General features: G+C 38.8%; 1 protein-coding gene across 14 annotated transcripts in view; it reads right to left on the bottom strand.

Annotated features, from left to right (window-relative positions):
* GCT (RNA polymerase II transcription mediator) overlaps window positions 1-21,477 on the bottom strand; it is a 300,003-nt gene that overhangs the window by 100,131 nt on the left and 178,395 nt on the right. For 13 of the 14 annotated variants that reach the window (XM_089439924.1, XM_089439921.1, XM_089439917.1 and 10 more), the window contains one exon: window positions 21,126-21,405. In XM_089439924.1, coding sequence (XP_089296050.1) covers window positions 21,126-21,405 — 280 coding nt within the window. The remainder of the gene's footprint in view (window positions 1-21,125; window positions 21,406-21,477) is intronic. The other variant, XM_089439925.1, reaches the window with a different exon arrangement.

Raw genomic sequence — 21,477 nt, forward strand, 5'->3', positions numbered from 1 at the left:
AGAGTAGCAACAGTCAGTTGCTGGAGAGAGAGCTAGAGATGGAAGCAGTGAGAGAGGGGCAGAGACAGTGAAGTCGGAGGAAGGATTCCATATCCAGTGAGTGCATTTGTAGAGATGCAAAAGAGCCACAAAGACACTGGGGGGCACAGTAGCCTCTAGAGGCAAAGTCGATTTGCTAAGAGAGATTGACGTTTTCAATTCCAAAGGCCGGGAAGGAGTCCCAGAGTGTCAGAGAAGCATAGTTTTGGTCAACAAAAGGCAGAACGACTTCATCAGAGTCCAATCTGAGGCTAGACAACCAGCCAGCTACGCAAAGCAACGCATAGGCTCAGAGGGCTTTAATTCTAAAGGCAAGTTGTGTTGAGAGATTGCCTGTGGGGTGAGGAAAATTCCTCTCTAGATTTTTGCTAGTATTTCTGTGTAGGATTGCCAAATTCGGCATCCAGTTGTACTCAGATTATTTCACTGCTGCATAATAATAAAACCCTCAGCTACTACACCGGTTTTCCAAAGTTGGGTTTTTTCGAAGACTTTTGTCCAAAAATAACTGTGTTATTTTATGTGTGTGCTAGCATTTATTCTTCCACAGTTTTATTTGTGTAGATTGCAGTGTGACTTATTCAGTATTTGTTGTAGCGTAGAGTAAATAAATTGTTAAATTAAATTAACAATTAGGAGAATAATTTCCAGTTGATGCAAAAGGATTCCGGTTTGGAATTTTCACAAACCAAATAAAATCTACCTCCAATGTTGAATAAATCATCCTCCAAATGATGTATGCAAACCCCAAAAAACGACCTCCCAAGATTGAGCAATTCAGCCTCCAAATGGTAACTCAATCTCCTCCGGAAAATAGAAGAATATGGCCTCCAAATGTACTCGTCCTCCTAGAGAATAAATTTGGCCCTTACTAAATGAATTTGACCTGTCAATTATATCTAGCCTCTATCAATTGAATTCAGCCTTCTGATAAATATAGCAACTCCTGAAGCAACTCGACCTTCAAGGGAAATAGCTCTGACAAATGATTAACAACTCGACCCACTGAAGAAATGTCCCCAAGATAACTTGCAATTGAAGCACAAATGGAAATCTAAATAATTCCCTGCAAGCCAACTAGGGTGGCACTCAAATTCCATCTAAATCAGCAGAGAACCAGCTAGGGTAGCACTTGAAGTCCACCGAAACTACTTAGAGAGCTTCGCCTGAAACCCTCATGGTAGACTCGCTTGAGCCCCAATCAATCATCAAGAAGTAATCACAAATCAAAATGATGAGATAATGGCCTCCTTTCTCCTTTTAAAATATTTTGTCAGATCTTCTCCAATCTTCTAGAAACCTCCTCATTATTATTTTATTGATGAAGTCACTTATTTTTCTTCAAGTGACCTTTTCCCCATTTTTATTTAATAATAATTTGCCCCTTTTTATTTAATCATAATAATAATAGTGAAATAAAGTTGGGAAAAACTTCTTTGTCCCCTTAGCAATTTTCCCCTCCTTGCCAACCTAAAGGAGACAGTTAGGCAAGCGGGAATGATGTCTCCATATTGAAGTAATTGGGGACATTACACTTGCATCTAACATCTTCTTGACCAAGGGCTCAACTAATACTTCATTGGGTTTTGTATACCATAATGGCATTGTTTTGATGTGATGCCTTAAGGGACCTCCTAGTACATTTTTGTTGCATTTATTTTCGACCTATTCAAGTTTAGTGTGGCAAGTGTGTGCAACTCTTAAGCATTTACAAATTGCACTCTTGGACTGACCCCTTGACTCCATTTGCCCTCATTTGGACTAGCACTAATTCTTAATCCTTCCATCACCTTACTTCATTATACTACAAAAGACAAACACAATGTTTTGTTAGAGTTGTCTCTTCACATCACTTTTAATCTTCATTGTTATAGCTTTATAAATCCTAATTTCTAGGGATACCCCCCTTGAGTAGGAGAAGAGACAACCAAAGTGAGAGGATAAATTGCTATGGTGAAAATGGTGACCATCCTAGTAATTCTCTATCGTGTTGAACCTTGTGGATTATAATTTTATCATTAAGTGCAAGTGAGAGTTGTGACACTCTTAACTTGTTGAAATTCCCTTGCACCCTAACTCTGGTGTATGACTAGACTAACACATAAACACACTAGCAGTGCTCAACCAAAAGACAACATTGCACAACAACATATGACAGCAAACAAATCAATATAAGTACACAGAGTTTATTGGCCCAAATCGTGTTTCTCATTAGTCCATCAATAAGAAAAGACTAGAGCTCCCGTACCAGGGATCATGGTCCTTTACACTATATACAACTAGGGCTTGAGATATAATCCTTCAGACCCTCAACTTGTTGATGTAATCCTTCACAAACAGCCCTATCAATCCTTCTTTGTCTTTTGTATCTAGTTGTCCTTTGCTTTCAACGTTGACACAAAGATCACTCATGTTGATCACTGTCACACTTCTTGCTATAGCAATCCTTCCATTGAAGCTACAGGCTATTTTTCCTCTTGTTGTTAGCTCCTTGTTTGCCCAACAGACTTCACTCTTCAACGCTTAATCAACCTTCTTATTGTTTGCATAACTCGTCCTGTTACAGGTCTACGGTCTAAGGCCTCCTTCTCGAGTCTCTGCAGTCAGCTCTCCTGCAACTTCAGACCTGCCTAAGGCTTGACCACTACGTGTCAACGACCCATACCAATACACCCCCTTTTTCTTTTGCAAAAGGGATAGCGCCTAATTGATGTGTCTGTGCCGTCCAGCTATCATCAGCAACCTAACTTCAAAGATGTTATGTAAACCCAAGGTAGCGGGAAAGCGCCCCCCCCCCCCTGACCCCACTCCCAATTCACGCTCTGAGCGGCAACTCACAAAGTGAGTGAGGATTAGACTAACAACCCTTACTCTGAGCATTGCGCGGTGCCTGGACACTTTGTGCGACAACAGGCCCTACCTTCAACCCTTTGCAGCATGCACACAAATCACCAAAATAGCCTTCCGACTCACTTGAAATAAGCTCGACCTAGTTGACCACTACATGTCAACGACCCATAGCAATACACCCCCTTTTTCTTTTGCAAAAGGGATAGCGCCTGATCAATGTGTCTGTGCCGTCCAGCTATCATCATCAACCTGACTTCAAAGATGTTATGTAAACCCAAGGTAGCGGGAAAGTGCCCCCCCCCCTCATGACCCCGCTCCCAATTCACGCTCTGAGTGGCACCTCACAGAATGAGTAAGGATTAGAGTGACAACCCTTACTCTGAGCATTGTCGCAGTGCCTAGACACTTTGTGCGACAACAGGCCCTACCTACGACCCTTTGCAGCATGCACACAAATCACCAAAATAGCCTTCCGACTCACTTGAAATAAGCTCGACCTAGTCTATTATCTCTCCCCAACCATGATCAGGCCTCCACTTGACTGCAACACAGACTAGGGCACAATCCTACCCTCTTCTAGGGCTCATACCAACCTTTACTTAGAATATACATTTGCCCTCTCAATTGTACAAAACAGATTCTTAACTAGACTTTACACCATGAACATAACCTCGGTCAGCCTAGAATAGTCTGTATAAGACCTCATCACCCTTGTTGTTGGTCAGATCCTCCTCTCAACCTCTTAGAATAGACAGAACTCTCTCAAGTCTCTTCAACCACAAACTCATCCTTGTCTTCTTAGGTTGCAAGTGTCTTCTAGGGCTTCTTGTTCTCCACAAGATGTGTCCTTCCAAACTTGTGATTTGCCACATATATATACTAGTTTAAGGGGTGGAAACCCCAACTGTCCTGTCCCTTGGCCTTGCTAGCCGACCTGAGCCTGCATGACTCAAAAATCAAAATAAATTCATTTTCTTGGTTTTAAGCCTACTTTTTTGGGTCAAGATTCAAAACCCCAACTTTGGGTACTTTGCCCACAAACCTCCATTTTGTGGGTTTTCTCCTCACAAGTCAAGCACCCAGGACTTGTGGGAGTATCTCCCAAGCTACTCAATTTTCAACATAACTTAAAAACTCACTTTTACATGACATGGCATATTCTAATCAGTTCATAATTACTCCTTTATCACTCTGATATATTGCATGTTTGTATTTGTTATGAACATAACTTATAGAAAAATAATAAAAATAATGTAAACAATAATAACCATAATTAATGATTAGCTAACTAATAGTTAGTATTGAAAAGACATGTTCTAAGGACATGTCCATTTGTGAAGGGGCGCTTGCCTAGGGTACAAAAGCAGGCCCTCACCCTCATTTGTAATCGCCACATCAATTCTTTTATACACTATTTAATATACAGTTACTTGTCCTACAATGCATATTCTTGTCTTCGAAGTATTCTACAGAGATTTTCATTGTGTATACGAACCTTGTTCGTTACATTGGTATCAGAGTTGCTTTCTCCGATCCAAGTCTGTGGCTACCAAAATTCGTCAACCTTGTTGCAATTGAAGCATTTCGCTCTTGGAGTTTCTCCATACTACTACTTTCGTCATTTAGGCCTTTGGCCATTAAAAAAAATCGAAAAAATAGTTTAAAAAAATTAATAATAATATAGAAAAAAAAAATTATAAAAGAAAAGTGAAAAAAATCGACTTGATATATTGAAAAAAAAAAAATTATAATAAAAAAAGAAAAAATGAAGAAAAAAAATTCAACTTATACATTAAAAAAAACAAAAAAAATAAATCAAAGGGAAAAAACTTAAAAAAAAAAATTCAAAAAAAAAAAAAAAAAACATACTTGGAGCCTCGAGCTACCAAATCTGCCCCAAAACTCAACTGCGGCCATAGCCTCGTTGCCAAACCGTTTCCCATGACCAGTGTGGTCGTTGTTCGACCACTCTACACCGTCAAACGCCCTGCATTGTAGAAGTCGTCCCATGTTGTTTGTTCTCCTTATTACAAGGAAATGGTCCAAGCAATTGCAAGAATAGGGCCTTCATATGTACCACCCAGAGAACATAAGCTAAGAAAAATAATTTTAGATAGACAAGTGTCCAAAATTAATGTGCAAAAAGAGAGAAGGAGACAAACATGGTTGATGTTTGGTTGCTCTATTGTTATGGATGGATGGACTTACATCTGAAAACGCTCACTAATCAACATCATAGTGACATCTTCAGAAGGTCCATTCTTTCTTAAAGTTGTTGACTGTTCTAGAAAGCGCAAGGATGCATCTTTCCAATTTGAGCTTCTTCGAAAAGTTATAGAGGATGTTGGGCCTGATAGTGTGGTGTAGGTTGTGACAGATGCAACAACATTTTGTAGATCAGCTGGGTAATTGATTCAAAGCAGGTATCAACATATTTTTTGGACTCCTTGTTGTGTGCATGCACTCATTAATGCACTAAAGGACATTGGCAAGATTCAGTGGATATCAGACTTGGTGACAGTTGCAAGAGATGTGTAGATGTTTATTTGCAACCACCACACTTCCTTGACCATGCACAGGGCTCACACAAGGAAGGAATTCCTCAAGCCCATTGATTCTAGATATGCTAGCTATTTTCTCTTATTGGAGAGGATGCTAGAGGTACAAGCACCTCTACAATCCTTGGTTGTGAGTTCAAAGTGGGGAAGGTGGTCAGAATCAAAGACAAACACGAGGAAGAAGGTCAGGCTTCGGGTGTTGGACAATGATTGGTGGGCAGATTGTCCTTTTTTGGTGTCATTCTTGGGCCCTACTGTGGAGGTCATTCGTTACACTCATTTAGATGCTCCTAGTCTTGGAGAAATCTATGATACCTTTGATAGCATGTTGGGTCGTGTGAAGGTAGCCATTCAGCAGAGGGAGCCCTCATTAGAGTTCTATACATCCCAGATTCGACCCATCATTCAGCGTAGGTGGGATCACATGAACACACCTTTGCACATGGCAACATATGCATTAAACCCAAAATGGTATGTTGAAAGACCTAGGAGGGTGCCTCCTATTGATGATCCCGAGGTAAAGAATGGCTTCCTAGATGCAATTGCAAAGATGTACAATGAGGAGGGGGCAAGATTTCGAAGACAGTTTGTTCAGTTTGCATCTCTTAGTGGCCCCTTCAACACACGTGGTGCTCGGGCAGATCGCATAGATCTAGCCCAAGATGACCCGATTGGTTGGTGGAGGATACATGGGAATGGTGCTCCAGAGCTCAAACATCTAGCTATGCGTTTATTGTCTCAGATTGCTATTTCCTCTGCAGCAGAGAGGAATTGGTCCACATATAGCTTCATCCACTCTATCAAGTGGAACAAGCTTACCTCTAAAAGAGTTGCGAAGTTAGTTGTTGTGCACAGTGCCCTATGTCTTGAGCATAGGAAGACACCTGAGTATTTGAAGGGACCAGCAACACGACAGGATGTTGATCCAGAGGATAATGCACAGGTAGATATGGAGGAGAGACTTGATGAGACACATGCGGGGTTGGTTGGTGTGCCACTTAGCATGTTTGAGAATGCAAGTGATTCAGATGCAGATGGTGATATGGTTGATCCTGATTTATTCATGCTGTAATTGAATGTGGAGACTAGTGGGGCATTACCTTGAGAAAAGTTATGCTCATTTATCTTTTGATATGTTGATGTTCTTATGTTATTCTGACTCTATAAAATTTTGACTCTTGATGTATCAGACTTGACTTTTATAATTTTATTTCAATATTCAGTATTCAATGTTCATAGTAAGAAGTGGAACATCAATATGGTTTAAAGTTTAAAGTTTAAAACTATAAATATTTATAATTTTATAATTTACTTTCATTGTGCATTGTTAGTAAGTTAGTAGTTACACTGTACAATTACAAACTTACATGTATGATGTATGATTATAATTTATATGATAATGATATCAATGATCATGCTTTTCATTTTAAATTTGTTTCAGTTATATGATTCATCAATTTATATTTTATATCTATAAGTTTTTAAGACCCTGACGTCCCCCCACGCTTCCTAAAAATTGGTGGGGAGCTTTTGCATAGGCTGCTCCTGCGTATCCCCGCTCCCTCACCTCCTCGTCTCGGAAACCTGGTGGAACATTGGTCTGCACCATTGTTCCACGACAAAAGTCGAATCCATATATTTGTACGGACTTCACAAACATCCATACAGGTGTCTACAACTATGCCATTGGGATCACTTTGTTGCCAAACCAACCCTGTCATACGCCTCCATGTTCCATGTCGTCTACCATACACAGCTTAATCATACCACTATGACTTATAGACTCTACAGGATTTTTGCATAGTCGTTGGTTAATTACCATTGCCTACGCATTGAATATCAAACCCAAAGAGGCACTACAACGAACAATGAAACATTTGATTAATTTAATATTCGAAGGTTGTCGTCCAAATTTGAAAGGCGAGCTCTCACGTCAATTGGAGAATCAATGTCACCATTTCATTAATACTATAACCGCCATTTTTATTGTGGATAAGTCAAACATTATTTGCATGTGCATGAATTCAATTCTAAGTGGAACGATAGAATTCTAAGTGGAACTATAGAGGTATTAAAAGTATTAAAGTTCAACTTAAAAAAATTATAAACTAATTCCAAGCTCACTTAGAGAAAAAAGTTATAAGAAGTAAATAATGCAAAAAGGTAATTAGTTAGGCATAGGTAATAAAGGAATATCATAAAAAGATATTTAGGGGTATTTTAAAAAGTTCAAGTCATTAAGAGTTTATAGGTTTTCAAAGTTATATATATAAAAGATAAAGTTCTATATAACCTAAAAAACAATTATTATTATATACATAATAATAATATAAGAAGAAAAAAAAAGGTCAAGGCGTTATATTATTTAAATAGGAGGTTTCAATTTTTGAACCAAAAAGAATGGATTATAATCAGCAAATGAAATAAGGAAAGATGAGTCCTATAACCAAGTCAACATTTTGGACTAAATGTCCATTTTGTCTAAATGAAATTGGGTATACATATATTCAAAAAAGTTGCAAATTAAGTTGTCCAGTGTGTGGAAGATTATTTAGTATAGAAGAACGTCGAGATAATGAGCAGATGCAAATGAAAACACTAAAGGAAGAACTTGCAGAACTACAACAAAAGAACGAAGCATCGGAAAAGAAATATAAAGACCTCAAAGATCAGTTTTATAAAGAATCAATAGAAAGTAACAACGAAATTTGGCATCTAAGAGATCATAGTCAAAAATTACTTGAAAAAGTCAAGAAGTCCAAAACTACAAAGAAAAAATTAAAAGACGAAAAAGAATGTCTCGAGAAGAAATTCAACGAAAATATATCAGAGAAAGAAGAAGAAAAGTTGTGCTTAAAAGACCTTAATCAAAGATTATTAAAACAAATCAAAAGTTTAAAAGATGATGAGGATACTAAGAATAAAGTCAACAATCCAAAAAGCGAAGAGCTTTTACGTCTAAGGAAACATAACCAAAACCTTCTTACGCAAATAAAGAAGCTTAAAAGTGACAAGAAGGCACTAAATGACAAGTTAGAACAACTTACTCAAGAAGAAGTATTGAAGTCTCCAGTTGTAACAATCCAAGTGAAGATAAAGGAACAAATATCGATCCAGTCAATATAAAAAGTCAAGAAGATGAGAGACCAATAGAAGTTAAAACATATTCAAATGTTGCAGTTCAAACATTGGAAATTCCAAGTGGTGATTCAGTGGCCAACTCAACTACAAAAGTACTTGAAGTAAACCAAGAAGTTGCTACACATAAGATAAGGGAAAGTCCAACTAGAAGAATTCCTTAATGACATTAGAATCACAAAAGTAGTCAACTAATTCAGTCTACATATTTGAACCATTCAGAATGGGAACAACAGATTTATGTTCCAAGGAATACTGAAGTATGTAGAATCCATTCCTATGATAACGATTCATTACAAATTTCCACCAATCGGAAGATTCCACAAGAGATTAATCTACGATGGACAGATCCATTCTCAATCCGACAATTTTGTTTATCACTCAGAGCATCATATCGTCTAGTATCAACGAAGATGAAAGTTCAAAGACGAGAAGATAATTGAAACGGGAAAAGAGATCAAACCCTTTCATCAGTAAGCTTTGAGGACAAATCTTTTTTGAAGAGGAAGGCAATGTTATGAACATAATTTATAGAAAAATAATAAAAATAATGTAAACAATAATAACCATAATTAATGATTAAATAACTAATAGTTAATATTGAAAAGACATGTTCTAAGGGCATGTCCATTTGTGAAGGGGCACCTACCTAAGGTATAAAAGTTGAGGCCCTCACCCTCATTTGTAATCACCACTTCAATTCTTTTATACACTATTTAATATACAATTACTTGTCCTACATGGATATTCTTGTCTTCGAAGTATTCTGAAGAGAATTTCGTTGCGTATATGAACCTTGTTCGTTACAGTATTCATGAAATGTTTTCACAATTGTGCAATAAAAATATATTGATTCATGACTTTTGAGTACTCATAAGCATATGAACCTGTTGCAATAGAATTGTGTTTAGCACTTATTTTCTAGATGGAATATAGCCGCCCTACTTTGCAGTCAACAAAGTGGAGAAATCACTTTCTAGTTCGGAAAGAATCAAAACTCACTTTCTAAAGGATGTCAATGACACTAATATCCAACAGATAAAATGTCACTAAAGTTCCCTTGGGAGCAATGGTAAACAAAGGCAAAACATTGCATCATGACTTTATTAGAAAGACAAGTTTACGAATTTTAGACTTGGAAATGCTTGGCTTGGGAAATGAAGGACAGAAGAAAACTGAAAATGGGGTATCAAACTCATTTCTTTACAAATGAGTTTGCTACTAGAACAGAAAATCCACAACAAAAGATAAAAGTGTTGGACACATAATGCATTAGGCTTGGTGTGGAGGAACGTGAACCATCATTGGGAGTCCAAGGGACTTTGGAAGGATAATCCAAAGGCCACATGAAATTTTATTTATATGTATATCTAGTTAATAATATGTAACACATGCTTATATATTTTTGTGTGTGTTTTGATATTCACCATTGAAGCATTGTGGTAAACATGATCATTGTTCAAATGGACGTTCCAACCATAAGACTCCTGCAAAAGCAAATATTCACCTTGGATGGACCGCATCTTGGCAATGGTCTACAACACCCAAGAGGATATATTGGTCATATCGAAGAATTCATTCTCAAGTATTGAAACATCTTGTAGTGGAGAGAATTTCATCTTCTCACCTTGTATCTAGCAGGGGGGAATTGATAGTCAACTACTAGTTTCGAAATCACATCAAGCAAGCCTAATCCACAACAAGAACCAGAGCCTCCAAGTGTTTATTTTTCTAGTATGGGAGACTAGAAACAATTTTTCTAACAGATAACTACTTCAAATGATCATATCAACATAATTTCCACATGGTATCATCAAGCAGCTACACAAGAAAAATTACAACTATTTAAACATTGAAAGAGTAGTGAGACAATGAACAAGAGTCCCAAAGAATTAGGCCTGAGATCGGGGCAAAACCCACAAAGAGAAATCCTAGAACTACTTTCCTTAAGAATCCAATGTCCATCAAAATATCCATAAACAAAAATATAAACACAACAATTGACCAAATCAATAGTAGAAGACAAGCCTCCTTTTCATCCTAAGGTTTCTTCCTTCTTCTCCTTTTGTAGCTCGCAAAAAACAGAGAGAAAAAATGCTCTATGAATTGCCCAAATGAGGAGCAATTGTCAAATACATATACTCATCATAGGGGGTCGAATGGGTGCCTCTAGGGGGGCCAGCCGACTTGTCACCTTGGAAGCACAATTAAGTTCAATTTTTTCTAATTTCTTTTTAGGATGAAAATACCAACCATGACTACCACAATTATCAACACTCCCTCTTAGCCAGGGAGCTACTTTTCATTCTCCCCCTGTCTCAAGATCAATCTCCTCGACCATATCAAAGGTCAGAACACCGAAGGGTGAGATCAGTCTTAACATAAGGAAAGTTGATAGCACCAAACCAAACAACATTGTTCATGAGGCCATAACACAATCCAATCTCTCACAGAGATGACTCATCCTTCTTGACCAAATCATAGGTCTCACAAAACATCCAAGGAAGGGATCACACCATCAATCTCCTCGACCATACCACGGGTCTCATAATGAGAGAGATGAAAATACCATCAATACGCCATTAATCTCCTCTCATGGAGAGATGAAAAAACAGTACACCATCAATCTCCTCACGAGGAGAATACAACATCAATCTCCTCTTAGGAGAGATGAAAACAATAAACCATCAATCTCCTCTCATGGAGAGATGAAAACAGTACACCATCAATCTCCTCATAGGGAGAGATGAAATTTGTACACCATAACTCCAAGCGTTAGAACCAAATTCCCTGACACATAGATCTTATAGTACCCCGATGATGCTATCAAACCAATGCTCCCTCTCAAAGGGATCCTCAACCATTCAAGACTTCTTACATAATCTTCAACCTACTCAAAAACAGAAGAGGATCGATGGTGGATTCCAGCGCATGTTTCAGTACCAACATCTAGTTATTCATCTAGCTTTAGCCAAAGCTTTGTACAAAAGCAAACAACAGCAACCTATCAATGCTCTTACTTTGTTTAACGGGCCAAATCAACACATCAGCAGTGGAGTCTTGCAACTTCTTCATCGAGCAAGTATCCATGGACTCAATCCATCATGCCACATTCTCAGCAAGTATTTCAGCAAGCTCATGGAACACATTCAATCAGCTCCCTCTTGCACTAAAAAGGTTCTCAGCCTTTGTTAGAAACATATAATCAACAGATGGCAGAGGAGTTCACGAACTCGTCTTCAATAGATCGGCATCTTCCTTTAGGACTTCAAGTCGACTTCATATTGAACTTCACAGGTCAAAACATGCTTCAATCAAGTTGATCTTGTTTGCTCCCTCTGAATCCAGAGCTCATCAAATAACAAGTCATCCTGTCACTTCATTCTTCCATCCATTTTCAATGGTTGCCATACCTTGGCAATCTTCAACATGCACCTGTAATCCTCACAAGAAGCCAAGGAAGAGAAAATACAACCAAGATATACAAAGACAAGAGACTCATAATGAAATAATAATAGAAACAAAATAAGAAGGTACTTATCTCTTGAGAATGAGTCAACTCACTCTTGAATTTAGCCTTCTTGAATCCAATCAAACGCGTCCACATCAACAAGGAATCACCATCAGGGAGACAACTTCGTCCACATTATCAAGGAGCCAAACTTGTTTGAACTTGTCCAAGTCATAAAAAGATTCATCAAATGACTCCACTTCAACAGGAAGCCCACATCATCATCATTAAGGAGTAAGCATCATCATCATCAAAAAATAACCATCAAGGAGTCCAACCACATTATCCACATCATTATCAGCAAGGAGGAATACACATCGTCAACATCATGGAGTACAGATCATTCATCAATAAGGAGTATCATCATTAACAAAGGAATCCACATCATCGAGGAGTCCACGTTATCAAGGAATCAACAAGGAATCTAATTATGAACAACAAGGAGTTCACATCATGAGTGACACAGAGTCATCTTCATCAACAAGGAACATATATCATTAAGAAGTATACATCGACATTTTAGTGTTGGGTTTCTTTTATCAATCAAGCATAATGGTCCATAATCCTTTGATTTCCTTCTCCAAACCCTACCTAGGGTTTACAAGTCATAAACTATCCAATTTCAGTAATAATTAAAATAATAAAAGAAACACAAGATACTTATCCAAGACAGTTCCTTCTTAATCTTTAGCCCTTTTGAGTCCAACCTATAAATCATCAAGATGTCAGATCTTTTGAATCCAACCCTAATAATTTGGGGTTTAGACTACCAAACCCTAGAACCACATCACTCATAGTAACATTATCACTAAATTTAGAAACCCTTTATCGCATTAGGTCTAGGATTGAACTCGTAAAATCAGTGTCACAGCAACGAAAATGGTATTCAAATTAGTCTCAAACCTTCCTATTTCAGACTTTATTTTCTAGAATAGAGAGAACAATCTTGCTTCAGGATATGGCTCCACGAAGATTAATAACACAAATGATACATACCAGTTCAATGATGTCCTTCTGTTTTGCATCTTACAAGTCTTCCTTCAAACAATATGCTTTTATTTAGTCATAGAACCTTAAGTTTCTAAAACTTGAGCTTGCCATAGATGACAAATTACCAACACAGACATGAGCATAGGAACAATGCTCAAATCCTTAACCTACCAGCCTCGGACTTGCTTTCCTAGATCTTAGAAGTTAAGATTTGACTCTTTTCTTCATAAATTGGATTAGACTAGAAACCTTTTCACAAACTTCTGATGAGGGATGAGCCTAGAGCTACATAGACAAATCATATAGGGTCTCAAGTCTTATTCATAGAGATAGTATAGTTCCATAGATGACTTTGCTAAGAGCTTCTAACGCAATATGATAGAAGGACCCATGTTCGAACATTTGCAATGATTTCTTAAACTTGATATTATGAAAGCTTGGACTTGATTCCTTATCACCCTGGGATTCACAAGAGGCTTGGATCATCTTAACTTTTGAGGTTCGAACCTATTCAGAAGCCACCCGTGCCATGCTTCATGACCAAGGCCTACCAAAGTTCTTATGGGGGGAAGTTGCCAACAACGTTGTGTATGTTCAAAACAGATGCCCACATCAAGCATTGGACTTCAAGACACCCGATAAAGTATTCCCTCAAGAAACCTGATGTTTCTCATTTAAAATTTTTGGTTCTCCAGTATATTTTCATGTGCCGAAAGAGAAAAGAAACAAACTAGATGCATCTGGGAAGAAAGGAACGTTTGTGGGTTACAATGAAACTTCAAAGGCATATAGAATCTATGAACCTGGTCAAAGGGAAGTGGAAATAAGTCATGATGTCACATTCGATGAAGATTTTTCCCTTAGGAAAGTCCGAGATCTTCCTATTTCTAGGAAGGACAATCATGATGATGCAGGAAAGCAGGATGAACCTCTGACTGATGACCCGATGCCCGATGTTGAAGGTCCAATGGATCCCACTGATCCACCTCCAAGTGAGCCCTCTACTTCAAGAAAAAGACCTTTGTGGCTCAAAGATACTCTTCAAGATGCTAAGAAACATATTGCATCAAGGGGGACATTTTGTGAAAGCAAGAAGTCGAATAGGTACCAAGGGTACATAGCTGCCATGAGTACCATTGTACAATTTGAGCCTTGTACATTCGAAGAATTCATCAAACACCAAGTTTGGAAGGATGCGATGAACGAGGAATATGAATCGATCATGAAGAACGATGTCTGGGATGTGGGTCCAAGGACAAGTCAGTTGTCACTTCAAAATGGCTCTACAAGATCAAAAATGGAGCTGATGAAAGTGTTGAAACGTTCAAGGCCAAATTCATTGCTCTAGGCCTCTCTCAGAAGGAAGGAGTAGACTATGATGAGATATTCACATCGGTTTCCTGATATACCACCATTCATTTGAACATAGCCCATGCTACCTCACAAGGATGAAGCCTACACCAAATGGATGTCAAAACTGCTTTCTTGCATGGCTCGCTTAGAGATAAAGTCTATGTAGAACAACCCGAGGGGTTTGAAGTTCAAGATCATAAGACATGTATGCAAGATGAAGAAAGCCCTTTATGGTTTCAAGCAAGCCCACGGGGCTTGGTATGAGAGGATTTATAACTATCTTATGAAATTGGGATTTACAAGGAGTGATGCTGACCCGAACCTATACTTCAAGGGTGAAAAGGACAAGCCTCTCATTCTGGTCCTTTATGTGGATGATCTCTTTCTAACAGGTGATGACCCTCTCATTCATCAATGCAAGAGGGAGTTCACTTTTGAACTCGAGATGAAGGACCTAGGACTGATGCACTACTTCCTAGGGCTGGAGGTCTGGCAAAATCCAAGTGAGATTTTCCTTTCTCAAGGAAAATACATTGTGAAGTTGCTTGAGAGATGTGGGATGGTGGATTGCAAGTCCGTGTCTACTCCGATGGAACTCAACTTCAAGAAGTTGTGTGGAAGTGTTGTTGGGCCCGGATTAGTGAACCCTTCCGAGTATCGTCAAATTCTGGGGGCCCTAATGTTCTTGGTAAACTCTTGTCCTAACATATGCTTCGTTGTGAACACATTGAGTCAATTTATGGTCGAGACTCATCACATTCATTGGATTGCTACTAAGAATATTTTGAGATATCTCTGAGGCACAATCCATTATGGACTGAGATACATTGTCGTGAACTTGAGGCTACATGGATATTCAGTTGTTGATTGGGTTGGCGGTGTGGTGGATCGTAAGAGCACGTCTGGGTGTTGCTTCTCTTTGGGGTCTGCTTCAATATCTTGGATGAGCAGGAAGCAGAAATCAGTTGCTTTAAGCACTGTTGAGGCTAAATAAATCGCTGCAAGTATGGCCTGTTGTGAAGTTGTTTGGTTGAGGAAGCTCTTCAGTGAGCTATTTGAGCACGTGCTAGATACCACTGTGATCTTCTGCGACAACCAAAGTGGGATTCGCCTATTAGATAATCTTGTGTTCCACAACCGCTCGAAGCACATTAATATCAGGTACCACTTTATCCGAGATATGGTACAACAGGGGGCAATAAGGCTCCAACACATCATGACAGATGAGCAGGTCGCAAACATTCTCACGAAGCCTTTGGGGAAGTTCAAATTCTTAACCTTCTGAGAGAGACTTGGAGTCATGGAACTACCCTCCTATGAGGGTCCCGTATGAGTTGGACACTGAGCTCTGGGAGCTCCTAGGGGCTTTGGGTACTTCTTGGAGCTATGAGCGACCATAGGGTAAGTGGTTCACCTTCCCCTTGTTGTGCGCTAGATACAAGGTGAGTGGTTCACCTTCCCCTGTGATACCCCATGATGGTTAACATGTGTGTAGGGTGAGTGGTTCACCTTCCCCTACGATTGCGGACACATGTATGTAGGGTGAGTGATTCACCTTCTCCTATCGATGCACCAGCACACATCCTACCCATGAAGTCCAAGACTCATGGGAAGTACCTCTCATCTAGCCAATGAGTTGGGAAAAGATGGTTAGGGACCATAGGACTACCGATGGACGCATCATGTACTGTCGTACTACTACTCCCTATGACTAGGATGCATGGTGTTCAACAACTTGATCTGGGATCAAGGACATACTTTTGTCAGTGAAGAGTGATATGATCTTGTGACTCACTCTCAATCACTTCTTCTTCATTATTACTTCATGGTTCAACAGAGTAGAGCAGTGCAGAGCATAGCAGTGATGACAGAGATGGTACATGATGACAGGATGGCATGATGATGACAGATGGATTGGCAGGTGGAATTCTCCCTAGTTGAAAGGGAGCGTTAAAATTGGAAACTAGGGCCAAATTCCACCTTAGGACGGCTCATATGATGGAGATGATTATTGCATTGGATTCCTCTTTTCGAAAGGTCCAATTTTGATATAAATATCATCTCATTCTAACAAGCAAAAGTGGAATTTTGAATTTATTCTCTCTCATGCACAAATTGTCAAGGTCGGCCTCAGTGAAATGCAAGCTCAAGAAGCCCAATGAATGTGTCTCTTCACCCTCAATGAATTGTATAAATAGGAGTGACCTCTCTACTCATTTGGACATCACTCAACACATTATTCATCTATCTCCTCTCTTGATTGGTTCGTACACCTTGGGCAGCCTCTCTCTCTTCTTCGCACATGTGGTGGGAGGCCGAAAATTTCACGACAAGGACAGACCAAAATTTCAGGAAATCATAGCAGCATTGACCAGGGTTCATTTGACCAAGTTTGACTCGATTTTTGGGGCAGAATTTCAATTTTCCTAGGCTGAGTTGCTGGGCACAGAAATCAAGATGTTTTGGGCAGTTTGCCCAATGTTAACCTCTGCATTGACTTCAAATTTGACAGCAGAAATTACTGCAGTGTTTCTCTCTCCTTTGTCTGGGTTTGACCGAATTGTTTTGGGTTGACTTTGACTCTCCTTAAAGCCGAATTGGATTGTTGTTGACCGAGCTGCTTGGAGGACGTTTTGATGCTAATTTGACCAGCGTTGACTTTCCGGTTAGGGATGCAGTTGACTGTTGTTGACTGCTGATTTTGGCAGGGTTGTTTTGATTATGTATTGGGAAGTAAATTTGATCTATGTACTCTCTCTCTCTCTGCCGAACTATTGAATAATAATAAGAAGATTTGATCAAAGGGTTTTCCCCACATTGGGGTTTTGCCCTGGCATCCGCCAAATCTGGTGTCCTATTGTCTTGGCTTGTCTTCTGCACATGTTTTTATGTTCTATCCACATTTACTGTCAATGTGCTTAGGTTAATGTGATTGCTACTAGAAATAATTGGAAATTGTCATTGGGCTGATAAGGAACATTTTAGTAAATTGTGCTAAAGCATAGAACATACCATTGTTATCTAAAATTAACAGTTATGCATGGTGAATCGTTGTTTGTTGTTGTCCACAACGTCTTTGTCGCTCTTTGAAATTGAGCGGGGTGCGGCCGACAAACTCGTTGAATAATGCAAGCAGGGACCACTTCATTGTATTAACCAGCAAACGAAACCTAAAATCTAAAAATCGCAGTAACTGAATATGCTAAACAGTCTGACTATGTAGACAGTCTGAATATGTAAAATCACTTAACTTCCTAACTTTACTGTCTGACACTGAATATGCTAAACAGTCCATTTCAACCTTGATTCCTACAAAACCTGCTCTCTATTTAACAGGTACTTCTCTGTGCATCTAAGTAGCCAAGTCTTAGACTCCTGAGGGAGCATTCCAACATCTACAGACAAGATTACATAACAAACCTTGTTGAACTGAAATCAAACCTCAATCTACCAAATCCTCTATTACAAAATTAAAACCAAAAAGGTTTCAATGGTCAATAACCAATTGGTCGCAAAGTATTATTTTTAAATACCCAATTCAAGAATTCATCCGAGCATTTTAAATTTCAATCAACTTGACAGGAAAGACGCCCAAAAACCTCTGAAAATACATGAAACTCTATAATTTATGAGCTCGAAACGTTAGGAAACATAGAAGAAAACCAAAAAATTTATAAGTGATTGAGTTGAACCCAATAGTGGAGAATCAGAGGTGTAGGATCCAAGATCTGAAGCTTACCTGGTCTGGATAGCTTGTTTGAACCAAAGCTTTGTTATACACAAGTGGCAATCATAAATCCTGCAAGGCTGAAGTATGTATAAGTTGCACGGTAGCTAAATTTCCCTTGCAGGATCCGTTTCCCCAACACAGGATCGGTTTCCACCATGCAGGATTTGTTTCCAGCAAATTGAGATCCACCACGTGGCCGTTTCCTGCACAGATCCGGATCAGATCCGCAGATCCTGGACCACCCTGTGCCAGATCCGGTAACTTAGCTTATAGCAGAAGACTCGAAGAGATATGAAGTGCCACAGCAAGATGTGTCTTGAAGTGTACTAGGACTTCAACCTAGAAACCTTTCATGATAATAAGCTTTGATAACAATAATACAATCTCGGATCATCTTCATTATGTGCCACAGAGATCACAGAACCCGGATCCACAGAGGCTTGTAATTCGGACTACCACAGAGGCCTGTAATTCGGACTTGAAATTTTTGGACAAGAAGCTTTGGATTGGACCCAAAGAAATTCGTCCTTTTTCCAGAGATATAGATTTCGACTGCTCTTGGCCAGCTCTGATACCATGTTGATTTTTCTAAGATGGGAGACTGAAACAATTTTTCTAACAGATCACTACTTCAAATGATCATATTAGAATAATTTTCACATCCTATCATCAAGCAGTTACACAAGAAAAATTACAACTGTTTAAACATTGAAAGAGCAGTAAAATCCACAGTGAGACAATGAACAAGAGACACAAAGAATTAGGCCTGACGCCAGGGGAAAACCCACAAGGGTAAAACCCAGAACTTCTTTCTTTACGAGAGAGAATCCAATGTCCATCAAAATATCCATAAACAGAAATATAAATAATAGCTGACCAGATCAATATTAATAGACAAGCCTCCTTTCCATCCTGAGATTTAGTCCATCTTGTCCTTTTGTAGCTCGCAGAGAACAAAGAGAAAGCATGCTATATGAATTGCCCAAATGAGGAGCAATTGTCACATATATAGTCATCATAGGGGATCGAACGGGTGCCTGTAGGGGGCCCAGCTGACCTGACTTTTAGTGGAGCCAACTTGTCATCTTGGAGGCAAAATTAAATTTGAATTTTTCTAATTCCGTTTTAGGATGAAAATACCGACAACGGCCACCACAATTTTCAACAGCAAGTAGATCCTAGAGCCAGAGTCAGCCAAACATAAAGATAGACTCATGTTCCATAAGCATGATTTGGTTTGTGGTCCTCCTTAAATCACCACTCAGTGGAAAACATACCACCTCTTCTAGACAATAGTTTGTGGTCATCTTTAAACCAGTATCAAGAAGCACTTCTATTTTGTGTGCCAAATTCGGAATTGTTCCACGAACTGCTTCAAGCCAAGTTCTAGAGTTGGTGGTCAACATTAAACCACCATCAGTAGAAGACTTCTGCTTCTACTGCCACAATTGGTTTGTGGTCTTCCTTAAACCACGAGATTTAGAAAGCACATTCAGCCATTGGCTGTTATTCACCTTTATATTTTAGCTCTCATCTTGGACTCAGATACACCCATTCGGATTAAGAGGAGGATTGTTAGAAACCTAATCCATTAGGGTTGATGTAGAGGAAGGTGAACCATCATTGAGAGTCCAAGGGACCTTGGAAGGATAATCCAAAGGTCACATGAAATTGTATTTATATTTGGTTAATAATATTAACACACACTTATCTATTCAGCTGTCTATTATTGTGTGTGCTAACAAAAAGGTATCATTAACATTTATAAAAAAAATAAAGTGGCATTCAATAGTTTTATTTAGTAAGCATAGATGCAATTAGATAAGGAGTCTACAGAATAAGAAAAATGTTATATTCCCATTCGGTAAAAAAGTGTATGCACACAAATATATGACTTAATATTTAAAAGCAGAAAATCTGAAACACTGAGAAAGCTATGTTGCATAGAAAGAGATATCGATATGTATCCAGATGCATCAAACTTTTTGAAAGGTCACAATCCAGACATTACGAAATGACGTGTATAAAAAATTTGAATATATACAGTTTTATTTTGTAACAAAAGAACCATGCACCAGAAACATTAGAGAACTCAGACTTCCGAATATGATTTACTCCAAAGAAGTCTCACAAACTCAGAAATGCAGACCATTAAAAAAACACAGATTTGTGTGTTTTAGGAGGGGGGTGGAGTATTTTACTGGCAAAAGGTAGGCTTTTAGGGCCCCACACTTTGCCCTTTATTTCTCTGTCCTAAATTGGCTTTTTTCGGAAGATCTACCATCTTGACACTTTGACAAAACCAGAAACAGATATTCAGCACATCCTCCAGCACTTCCTGGCCAGCGATGTATCGCAAACAGATCCAGATACACAGAAACACAGATCCTAGATCATCTATATGAAGAGCAGATCTGGATCTGGATCCAGATCCACAGAAACATGGATCTTAGATCAGCTATAGGCTGATCCAGATCCACAGAAACATGGATCTTAGATCAACTATAGGCTGATCCAGATCCAGATCCACACAAACACAGATCCTAGATAATCTATAGGGGGATACAGTTATGTAAATATGTATTTTTAATAAAGAAGAAGAAGAAAAGAAAAACATAGGCATATATGAATGGAAAGCAATATGTTACAAAGGATAACTCGAAATCTGCACAAGAAAATTTAACAGCCACAGGGCAATCAGCATAACACCTTCACATAAGGGAGGAAACAAGTAATCATGCATTTTGTTTTAGTTTACCAGAGTCAATCTTTTCATGGTTTCTTAGGAAGTGAAGATTTTGACTCCATGGCTTGTATTCAGGTCCATGGACCATGAATTGGACCCAGTTTGGACCTAAATAACAAATAAAAGCCCATACAGGCTTGAGTGCTGTACAGGTTTCAGGCAACCAACGGCCTGGATATGCAACTACATGAGAAAGGAACACATTATTACCCTTGAACTTTTAGAACCATCCATATCGAGTTGATCAGCTGAAGTCAAATGAGACTGTTTAGTAGTAAGAGAGTCAGCATCAGCTTCAAGCTCTCCAGAAACAACAGTTTTCTCAGCATCACTGTCACTGGAGCTAGTGCTTCCTTTACTACTGCTAGTACTGCTGCTACTAGTACTGGTGTTGCTGTTACTACTATTTTGCATATGTAAGCCATTAGACCCAATCCATGAACTCTCCAAGGATTCCTTGCCATCAGTAATTCCCATGATTGACCTGAAACTAACACAAATATATTATATTGAAACTAAACTCCTTAACAGCCATAATATATTACATAAACCACTAAAAACT

The sequence above is a fragment of the Pinus tabuliformis genome, chromosome 9 (assembly GCF_031772625.1).
Source record: "Pinus tabuliformis cultivar Carrire ecotype Pingquan chromosome 9, CPIR1, whole genome shotgun sequence".
Classification (NCBI taxonomy): domain Eukaryota; kingdom Viridiplantae; phylum Streptophyta; class Pinopsida; order Pinales; family Pinaceae; genus Pinus; species Pinus tabuliformis.